Source organism: Perna viridis, chromosome 3 (genome assembly GCF_037379345.1).
Source record: "Perna viridis isolate PV_CMFRI_1.1 ecotype Kerala chromosome 3, ASM3737934v1, whole genome shotgun sequence".
In the NCBI taxonomy this organism is placed as follows: domain Eukaryota; kingdom Metazoa; phylum Mollusca; class Bivalvia; order Mytilida; family Mytilidae; genus Perna; species Perna viridis.
Window position 1 is genome coordinate 42,293,710 of NC_142447.1, and position 12,000 is coordinate 42,305,709.

Genomic DNA, 12,000 nt, shown 5'->3' on the forward strand with positions numbered 1-12,000 from the left:
TATTTTCCTCTTACCAGGTATGTCATTTTGTGAAAGACTATTGGAGCATACCTGTTACTTTTCAAAGAAAATCTAGAAATGTTGATCAAAATTCTCCCATAAATTGTACATTTATATGTGGGAATTTCCAAATTTTTCATTGATTAAAGGATTCCTCGCCCCTTTGTTGGAGGATTAACAGGTATGCTGGAGCACTTTTGAATACCAAGGTCATACATACATGTAGGTCAGTTTATACAAGGCAAGGGACTGCCACACCTGGTGATGTATTTTCCATTGTGACAGTTTTTTCTCTGTCCATGTACCAGGAATTACACTAATCAATCTACCAGTAACTACTTTCATTCTAAATTTTGACACTTGAAAAGTTTAAGTTATGAGTTTAAGTCATACTTTTACTTTTTTAAGTGTCAAAATTTCACCTTTGAGAAATAAAACCATATACATGCGTGCATTGCCAAGCAAGTTGGTATCACCAGTTACACATTTTTATGCTATGCTCAATTATGCACCATTTTATTACAAATTGGGCAGGGATTTATTTGGCATGCCATATTTATATTTTTTTCCAATTTGTAGCTATCTTATGTAATTTAGAAGATAAGTTCTATTTCTATAAGATATCTTATAAACTATATCAGATATCTCAAAAACAAAATTGTATAAGATATCTCATATATTTTATAAAATATCACATATATCAAATGAAAGTTTATAAGATTTCATATACAACTCATAAGATATCTACTAAATTACATAAGATTAATATCTGCAAATTGTAATAAATATTAATATGGTGTGTCAGATTTAGGATTTTAAATTATAGTGTTATTGTTTTTCTGAAGTCCAATTTTTAATACTCCTAGTATAAGTAAAATTTTATAAAATATTTAAAAAAAAATGCTTCAGGCCCCCTTTTAAATGAATGGTTGGTGCATTGGGAAGCAACTATTTGATTTCTATTTGGGGGTGGGGGCTAGGGTCAAATTTTGTGTCCTGGATTTTTTTCAGTACAATTTCTGACCTGACATTTTATATTTTACTCTAGCCTGTTTTGGATTTTTTTCTACTTTGAATAACTATTTACTTTAGGAAAAAAAATCACTTGATTGGTATTTTATTATTATAAACCTTTGCTGGAAGGTTTATGAAGTTATTATTTGAAATGCACAAATTGACAAATAGGATTGAATCAAACAGTGCTTTACCTTAAATAATACAATAAACTTGGACTTACAAAAACTAACAAAGAGCATATTAAACTCCTCTCAGTACAACCAGTTCTTTAAAGACTATCATAATCATTGACTACATATCCATTCTCATTATATGTAATAAAGTGGATCCTTCAAAACTGGAGTCAATGTGGAGATCATGAACTATATTTCTTCATATTCTTTATAAAAGAAGACTTGTTTATGGCACGACTGTTACTGTTAGAACATGGAATGAGTCTATGGAATATGTTATTTCATTTTTTATGACTTCACCCTCTTAAACACACTCTGGTGGGACTGAACAAATGATGACTGAATGGGTCGAAATTGTAAAGATCCGAATTAACCGGAAGGTACGAGATATACGTTTAGGTTCCCAATATTATTTTTACCTCTGAAGGTTAAAAATGGAATCGGCACAAGCACGTGTACAGAATGCCGCTACTTCAATGTATGAAGACGTGGACAAGACAGTCCTGAGGAAATTGCAGGTATGCAAAAAAAAAAAATAACAAAATGTTTAAAAAATGACGTGCATGTTTTGCAAATTTCGACGTGAAGTAGGGTCCAATGTAAGTCTAATCCCTTTTGGGATTCAGTGTCCGGAGCTATTTTCTGATGTGTCCGCCCACTGAATCCCTTATCAGACTCCCCCTCAAAAAATGATAAAAACAAGACAAATGAAAACTACCCTTGTTGCATCATGGACAATACTGATTGGTAGTCAAAATAAAACTACAAGTACAAGCCCCTCCCCCCCAAAGAAAAAAACCAAAAAAAAAATCAGACAGTGTAAAGCTCCCACATCTGGAAAAAAAATAACCTCCCCCAGAATTTAAAAACAGCATTCACACCTGGACAATAAGGACAAAATAGCACGACTACGAAAAGAAGGTAAAAAAGACAAATTTGAAAAACAACACTCTCCCCTTCCCCAGTGTCCCACCACCAAAAAAAACCCCTAAATATAACATTGTAGAAATAATGTGGAACTAAAAAAAAAGAACTTAGATACAACTAAAATGGAGAAAACCCCAAAAACAACTAAAAAAAATAAGATGGAGAAACCCCCCAACATATCTTGAAAAAAACATGTAAATATCCCAAAGTAACAATAAAAATAGTGAAACAGAGCAGCCACATCTGAAACAAAAACAAAAGAAAAAATAGCCCCCCCCCACCTCTCCAGAAAAAAAAATATATAACCCAAAAGGTTAAAAATTGTGTATAAAAATATTGAGGCACATAAAGACTAAAAGAATGAAGAACCCTTATTTGAATTAACAATTAGAGTATATTCCCCCCCCCCCCCAAAAAAAAAAATACACAACAATAGTACTCTGTAAAACCTTTATGCCAATAAGAAGCAATGTCCGCTTCCAGTATTATGTAAGGCACTGTCAAAGTGAAAGTAAGATACAGACTATAACTCATCTGGCATTCAAACTGAGGCATGTGATCTACTTTCACTATAAACAAAAATAGCGGCACTCGATTAAAACGAAGCGATATTGCTACAACTTTTGGCTGTATCTGCTGAAATATGGCAGTAAACATTATAAACCAAAATGATTCAAAGAGAAAAATGTATATAGAATTGAGCCCTACCTTGTTCGGGTGTGTCCAATGAAGCATGTGATGCAAAACATTTTGTTCCGAGGTGAGGTAAAATTTTCCAATTTTCCAGAATGAAATTTGCAGCATTGATAAGGGATTCGGTGGACAGCCAAATCAGAAAATAGCTCCGGACTTTGAATCCCAAATGGAAATAATGTAAGTCCTACCCATAGGCACCCTTTTCAGAGGACAGTTAAACAGAGTCAACAAGACACAACTAGAGTCTATTAGTGAAAAAAAATAATGTTTAAATGTGTATGTTTTTAACTAATTTGTATGAGTTATATTGTTATCAATATTGAATTACACCAAAATTTACACGTAAAGTATATGTTATATGTGGATGGCATTGCATTAAGTGTGAGTGAAGTATTGAGTAGGTTCACTTTTAAATAAGGCAGTGGCTCCTTGTCCACACATTCATGGATGGGGAATCTCTTCAGGCAAATTGTCTACACATCCGGTTTGTATCAAAAACATACAGAATTGTGATGGAAATGCCCAATTCGTTTCGGAAATGTTGTCAAACTTATCTGCAAATGTACGTATATTAATGTCATTAAGAACTCTGTTCACATTTAATAAACTGAACAGTTTTCTTTTTGTGTTATATACTACATGTAGTTAGACTGCATATTTGATAGTTGGAGCAAGCCCCTTTGTGCTTGAAAATGGACAGGTTTTATGTTGGGCAGACACGGAACAAGTCACAGAAGTTATGATGGCTGGTGTAAAAGTTGATGCATCATCTTTACCAGTTGTTTAAAAAAATTAATGAAATCTTGGACAAAAATGTAAATATCCCACGTGTTAAATAAAAACATGGAATGTTATTAAAATTTTTGTTTCTACAAAGAACCTTATAACATGTGGGTCTTTGAAATGTTTTGACTACATTTCAAAGCTTCAATAGGTAGAGATGTAGTGTTATGCATTGACGAAAGTTTATCAAGTGAAAAAAATTAAGACAAGTTTCTATACATGCTTTGCTTGCTTATAATGTCAGATATTGAAACGTGCTATTTTTGTGGATTCTGCATTATGGCAAAGATAGAGTCAACTTCTAGTGGTCTAGTTTCTTGGTTAACAGAAATGATATATCAATTACAAAACCAACAATCTTAATAATACCATTTTTCTATCCTGAAAAACATACAGAAAACGTATTATCAGAGACCTATAATTAAAGGGATAAGAAACTCATTTTTTTTTTATTTTGTACCATCAAGTCAAGAATCTTTGTGAAAATAATAAGTGGAACTGAGGGTTGTTTTCATCAACTTGTTTAAAGAAATGTATTTACTCAAATTTTTTTACATTGCTCATAAAAGAGTAATCAAGGGAACCAAGGTTATAGCGGTAATCAAAAGAATGTAATCCAGGGACAAAGACCAGACATGGAAAACAGACATACACAACAAAGAACATAAAGTAACTAAAATCATACACACAAAGTAACAAAAGTAAATGAGCAACTCGGACTCCACTAAAAACTGGGAGCATGGACCAGGTGCACTGGTAGGGTAAGCGTCCTCTGCTTTTCTAGAAACACCCGCCGAGTTGCTCATAAAAGTCATGTCGGGGTAGACGTTGAATAAATCAGTTTTCGTGGTGCTGATGGATACACCATAACGATCCACGTTGCTTGAAATTATAGATAAACTGATAAACAACCATTTGCAACAATAAATGTTTGGAATACAGTTGACCTGTAAAGCCTTACTTTTAGCTCAAAATGGGAAATGTGACAGTGGTAACAACAATTGTGCACATGACATATTAAGATGCAGTTTGTTTATTCAGCACTTATCACGTCCGTGATAGACATTTCAGTGACAGTTTTTGTAAGCATACTTGACGTTCCAAAGCTACCAATAGAGAAATCCTTGGTTCAAACCACACAACATTTAAGACATTGAATATTAAAAACTCTCAATGCATATTTTATTTAAAAATTTACTTTTCTACAAAATTATTGTATGAACAATAAAAGTTGCATACAAATGAAAACATCAATCTTCTTTCTTGCTCTTAATCCTTTGCATTTTTACTGAAAATAAACCAACCGTTTGTACACCCCTGCAGAAGTTCTTAAGGACAAAAAATTAGGGAATTTAAAAATCCAAACATTTCTAAAAAAATGAAACATGACAAAAAATTAGGGCGACAAATAATTGGAGTCAATACAGTAAGTAAGCACAAGATCTCATTCCCCACTGGGTGTTAATGCGAGATTTCAGTTAGTTGCAAATCTCTTTAATTACAGGTCTATGATATTATTAATATATTAAATCACATTTTTGCAAGTTATTTTTATTTCTGTTAACAGGGAAAGTTTACCACATCTAGTTGAATCTTTCTTTGACATTACTCAGAGTCCACAACATTATCCCATTTCAATGTTTGACATGATAAATATAATTATCATGTAAAGGTTGGTGTAATTGATTAAAAATGGCATAATTCCATAAAACTATCAAAATATAAACATCACAAATGCATTTTTTTACTAATGGACAGAGCCTTGCCCCCTAAGTACTTCATTGTGGTAGTATTTAGATGGCAAGGCTCTGTCTGAAATGGATGCGTATGGTCCCACCCACTATCAAATGTGCAGCCCAACTAGTACTCTATATAAACATGAAAAGGTGATCCCAGATCTGGAGGTGCCTCTCTTCAACTCATTTTTTTAACATATTACTTTTTACTGCTCTGCAGTCACTTAGCAAAGGATGAATCTAATATTTAAAACATGTATCATCATCAAATACTTCTAAATAAATCAAAATAAGGATTTCTACAATCCCTTGGACCAAAAGTGACACAACTGCAACTATGACAAACCAGGTTTCCTCGGATCTTTTCGTGTTGTTTGCTCTAAAACAAGAAACACAATTATTTCTTGATTTCTAGTTTTATCGTAGGTCACATAATGAGAACTGTAGTCAACTGCATGCTGCACCCTAGTCCAGATAATCGAAATCATGACGTTCACTGTGGATATTTTTTATCTGACAAATTTGGAGGCAACCAAGCAAAATAACAATTAGCAGATGGCATAATTATTTGGACTAGCTGCATCCTACTTTTTTGTTGACTTAGCATGCACTTATGCAGTATTTCAATAAATTTGTATTTATGTTGTAGGCATGTGCATTGCCTATACTAGAAGCAAGCACCTTGAGGTTTAACATTCTTGAATTTTCATTTAACCTAATTAGCAGCTCCAGCTATATCATTTTAACTTTTGGATAAAAGGGGGGGGTCTGACACATAATATGTCAGTTCTGAAAACCAACAAATTCGTTAATTTATTGAATTTGGTAATGGTTACCAAATTCAATAGCTGTAGACCCAAAATTAACCAAAACAATAAACTTAATATTTCTTTAGTTTCTTTTTATTTTTCTAAAGAGTTGACTGCAAACATTCAATATCTTTACAGCTTGTTGAAATAGACCAGTTCCAATTTCAATGCAAATCTAAGCTAGGCTAGTGAGTAATTTAACTAGCTCTTTAGATAGAAATCTGCCCTACATTATACCAATGTGTCCTACTTTAACTACCACAGAACAGCTGGGTGATCTTTTGGATACTGTCTTTTAATTTTGAATAGCTGTCAATTATGATGACCTTAACCTTTAAATTTGCCATCAACCATCATAACTGACTGCTATTCAAATGTCGAAATTCTCAAAAAGAGATTGAAGTTGGTGAAATTCCAATCTAATGAAAATTAGACCTGTCATTTGTTCCATTCAGTCACTGCATGTAGGATCTAACAACACTCCATTCTACTTTTTCACTTTTTCATCAGCCAATCAGATTTCATCTTTCATGATTTTGAAAGCATTGTTGTTAGATCCTACGTGCAGTGACTGAATGGAACATTCTAAATATATTGGTAAAATTCCTGACTGACATCATGATACCAAGTTTGAAGTTAGCAGGAGCATTCTCGCCAATGGCCCCTTATATTTGGTGTGGGCTTCTAAAATTTTTAGTATGGTTGTAAAGAAATATGCATAATGTCTATGTAAATTTGAGCTGTGGACTATCAAGCAAAAATTTGAAGATGGAACCCTCAATTGATAACATGAGTATTCCAGATTGCATTGAAAATATAAATATGCATAATCTAAGACCCAAATGATCTACATGTAGACAGTAATATAAGCAAATTCCACTTTGATATGCATAACATCGATGATTAGAAGTTGTCCTCATAGCTTGCACTCTTGAGCACCTTGAGTGTTATTTGATGTATTAGGTAATAACAAAATAACAGAACTGATAAAATCTAGGCAATAGTCAAATTGAACAGTCTTATGAATAAAGACAGGATAAAAGGAATGTTGAAATAAAATTTAGTCTGGTGCTAATAAAAACATACACTGTATGAAAAAGTGACTGTTGTTGAAATTTTAATGAGAGTAGTTCAAGGGATTTTTAAATGCAGTGTTATTTGTTTCTACATTTTAGGGAGACATGTTTAAATGTGGATCAAAATGCTGTGAGAACACAACAGGAACTGTGGAGGAAGTCCAGAGATGTATAGAAAGATGTGCAGAGCCTTTAACCAAATGTCAGAGCTATATACAAAATGAGATGCAGATGTTTCAGGTAAAATGATATTGGTAATGTAAATGCTAAACTATAAGGGTCAATTATGAAAAAAAAATTAAATATTATTTATTACGTAAAAGCACATTGTGCATGTTCTTTCAATGCTGATACACAGCATGTGTTATAAGAAGTCATGTATATCCTATTGGTCAAGGCATCATCTGTATATATTTTTAACAACATAGGGGTGCATTATCAACCATGTCAAATGATAATTAAGTACAAATAGCTCTGTCCCTCATAAACAAAGCCTAAAATTATGATGTATTGGAATGTAAATCATGCTAGTAAATGAAAAAGATTTGTATTAATACAAGGATTTGAGTGTTGTTGAAAGAGGAAAGTTTCTTTTCCTGATTTATAAGTGAAGAAATTGTTGCTTTTATTGATTAACTTTACACACATAAAATCTTTCATTTTTTCATATTTCTTTGAACTTTTGTTAGTTATGAAAAATATGGTGTACAGTATCAATGTTGGTTCAATTTATTTTCATGTTTAAAAAACTTTTTGATTTAACGTTTTTAGGACCGACTACAGAGATGTGCTCTAGACTGTCAAGACAAAGCAAGGGACAAGATGGGACCAAGTTCTAAAGACTCGGAGATATCTCAAGCTAAAGCTGAAATGGAAACCTGTGTTATTAAATGTGCAGATAGTCATATAAACATGCTTCCAAACATGTGCAAGAAAATCAAAGAAGCAATTACAAAAGGATCATATACATGATGTCATCACTATTTTTAGTAGAACGTAGTAGCAAGGATAAAGACAGGCATGGTCCTCAGTTATGAAGTCAACATTTATAAAAAAAATAATTTTACATAGAGCATCTTAAATTGATTGAAATGTTGTCATTTGATGTAATTGAGCATTTGTATAACCTAATAGTTTAGTATGATATTGACTGGTATGATATTTCCTTACTAATTCCTATGAAAGGAAAATTAAAATTGTGAAATTCCACCCATAGGGCTCAAATTTATTATTTGTGTTGCTTAGCACACATTTAAAATTGATGTAAACTTTGATATAAAAATGGGGAAAAGTTTTTCATCCCTTTCATGAACTTTTTCCACTTTCAAAGCCTTTTACTATTTATTGCACTGTATTCAGATTATATAAAAACGTTGCATCTATGTGTATGGTACTGTGCAGTGGTGGAACCAGAGGGGATGCAGGGGGTTTGCACCCCCTTTAATTGACAAAATTGTCATTTTAATATGTAAAGTTGACAAAAAATGGCAAATAATGTCTTAGCACCCCCTTTTTTCTGAGGAACCTCAGCTGGCACCCCTACATTTCAAAGTGTCTGGATCTGGCCCTGCTGTGATCAAGAGGTATAACATTATGTTCTTAAGTAGTTTTACCTCAGGAAAACATTCTGGTTCATTGGGAAAAAAATGTACATATTTATGATCTTCTTAATTTAACTTTGATTTTAAGTTTTGTTCTTGCACAAGATATATATTTTTGTGACTCCCAAGAGGATACTAAATGTAATTGTTAGTGGAATTTATATTAGTGATGAATTTTCTTTACACAGATCAAATATTACAGTTTATTTGTAAATATCTTGTGGATTTTTACAGCCAAGGAAGCCAAAGCAGACCAGTTTTGGGTTCATAATCCATTGTCAACTCTGTTCATCTTCAAATGACTTTATATTTCTGCTTTAATTAAGGTTGAAGGGTATACTATACAGGAATCACCCTGTCTGTATGTTATGTCGACTGTCAGTTTTTCTGTCCTTATATCTTGTAACACCTTGATTGTTGATTTATTTTGATGAAGTAGGTATCATATTAAGGTAGTCAAAAAGGAAGATAATATTGTAAAATGCCTGGTAAAGGAGATACTAGTAACTTATCTGAAGGGGAGTTAGCACCTCTTTAACTCAACTCCTAAACCCCTCAATAAATTTCACTTAACTCTTAAAGGGAAGGTACATGCAGGCATCATCTGTAGATACACATGAAGATAATTTATTTCAGGTCACTGCAGGTGTTGATTATCTAACTAGGGTTAATTATGGTTGAACATTAGAAAGAGGAACAGTTTGGTGAGACGCAACAAATGCACCATTGTACATTCCATATAAAAATACATTTAGTAAATATTTACAGAGATCACCAAAAGGTCTTCAATAAGTGTAAACACACCTTAAAGTAAGCTCTGAAAAGCCCGAACAACAAAAGTAATAAAATACATGGTAACAGAACGGTGACACTCCTTCTCATTGAAGGAATAATTGCTCTTGAACTGATCTCTGATAGTTCTAGATAAATTTATCAGGCCCTCTAAAGCCTTTGGTTATTACTTTTGATCCAATGATTCCAATGAAATTTGACATTAGTGAGACAAGAAATTGTTACAAGTTAACTAATACTCATAGTGCAAGAATATCATTCCCATTAAGAACTTAAGAGTTAAATGTATATAAATAGTTTTAGAATACTGTGAATGTTCATTAGATTCTTAGGGGGGAGGCCTGGCAGGTTTTGAAAATAAATAATCTGTCTCTGATTATTTAGGAAATACATAATCTGGCCTTATCACACCAGAAATAAAAATGTCTGAGTTAAAATAAATATTCTGACCTCCACAAAACCTTTTCAAATAATTTGGCTCACTACGCTTGCCATAGTTTTATAAATTAGAAAAGTATACATGTTCAAATACTATACAAGTTTTATGCAATACCCTAATAGTCTCCAGTGGCAATACTCAATACATGTATATAAATGACTTAACTGGGGTAATGTGTAGTGGTCCATGGGCTGGGAGGGTCCATCATGCACTCACTCCTCACTCATCAACTTCATGGTGATTTTTAGGTACCTTTATAACTCCCATTACCGAATCAATTTTTCGTCATTGAATATTCTCAAATTCTTTTTCAGTATAAGCCTATATTTGTACCCCACTGGGTCAAAAAGCCAAGATTTTTGTGACAATTGCTTGAGAGTCTAAGCCTTCCTGGTACAGCATCGATGAACAAACTTAACAAATATAGGTATCATCATGTAGCCCAATGTCTCAGATTTACAGTGCTACCAGGAAATTTGCAGTAACACTTAGGATTAGGGGTATAATGAAAAAAAATGTACCCCTACCCCACTGAAAAATCCCTCAAATTGACATAGTTTCCATGTCAAAAACCCTAGGGTATTTATGCTTCAGTAAAAAATAGCTTATTTGATATTTTCTGTTTAGTATTATCACAATTTATGCTTCTGGGGTTCTTTTGATGAATTTTGGTAATTTTTGTTGTCGATTTTTCTGTTAAGAGCCACATAAGTTTGACTCTACAAGTTATTGCTTAACTAAAACGTCTCAAATTTGTTATCATTCAATAGATAATTTAATTTTCTACATAAATAAACCACAAAAACTAATTTTCTAGAATGAATTTTCAAAAAATGTTAAAAATATTACCCCTACCCCTAGAAAACTGGTCTAGGTATCAAACAATTCTCATTCACAGTATACTGACACTGTAGAACTCATATTTTAGTCATTCATATTTAAAATAATGATATACCCAACATAACTGATCAATTCAGGTGCTTAGATTTTCTTTTTGGAGTTCCAATTACTATAAAATTGAAAAAATGGAAATTTTCAGAATTTCAGAATTTTTTCAATATCACCTGTTATTGTCATTATTTTAGAATAGCATAGTTTAAACAAGTTTTTGTTCGATACGGTACATTAATATAGTGTCTTAGCTTCCAAATGAGTCCAAGTAATAAATATTTGAACTTTTCCAGGTCAAGTTAAGTGAAAAATTGCCACCCTTACCCCTGAAAAAAATACCTCAACAGGAACTAAAATATAATTTATTTTTTGGCATATAAACGGTGTACAATAGACATGTTGGGTACTTGTGTTTTAATTATTGATGTATTCAACATACCTCCTTATTTCAGGTGCGTATTTTTCAGTATCGATAAGACAATAATGAGTTTTTCATAAAATGAGGATTTTTCAGAATTTCATATTTTCTTCCAATTCACCTGTAATGGGCAATTTTTCAAGTACCCTACTTCAAACAAGCTTTTGCATATTCAAACACATCTATGTAGCATCAGAGCTTTCTAGCAAGCCATTAGTTTGAATAAGCAAAAACTTGTTTGAAGTAGGGTACTTGAAAAAAAAAATGCCCATTACATGTGAAATGGAAGAAAATATGAAATTCTGAAAATTCCCTATTTTATGAAAAATACTTGCCTGAAATGAGAAGATTTGTTGAATACATCAATATATAAAACACAATTACCCAACATGTCTTTTTTATGTCAATTGTAATTTATGCTAAAACAAAGTATTTTGGTTCATGTTTAGGTATTCTTCTGATGGGTGGGGTGGCAATTTTTCACCTAATTGGACTTGGAAAAGTTCAAATATTTATTACTTGGGGTCATTAGAAAGCTAAGACTTTATTAACTTGTATTTACTTATACACAAACTTGTTTGAATTACGGTATTTGAAAAAAAGTGCCCATTACAGGTGAAATGGAAGAAAGAGTAATCAAGG

At 32.5% G+C, this 12,000-nt stretch overlaps 1 protein-coding gene across 1 annotated transcript; it reads left to right on the forward strand.

Annotated features, from left to right (window-relative positions):
* Positions 1 to 1,556: 1,556 nt before the first annotated feature.
* Positions 1,557 to 9,034, forward strand: LOC148622334 (TIM double twin CX3C motif protein-like). The gene is made up of 3 exons (XM_088572173.1): positions 1,557 to 1,708; positions 7,317 to 7,457; positions 7,989 to 9,034. Exons 1-3 carry the CDS (start codon positions 1,625 to 1,627, stop codon positions 8,187 to 8,189), a joined length of 426 nt encoding a protein of 141 aa, XP_088428299.1. The 5' UTR covers positions 1,557 to 1,624; the 3' UTR covers positions 8,190 to 9,034.
* The last annotated feature ends 2,966 nt before the right edge of the window (positions 9,035 to 12,000 follow it).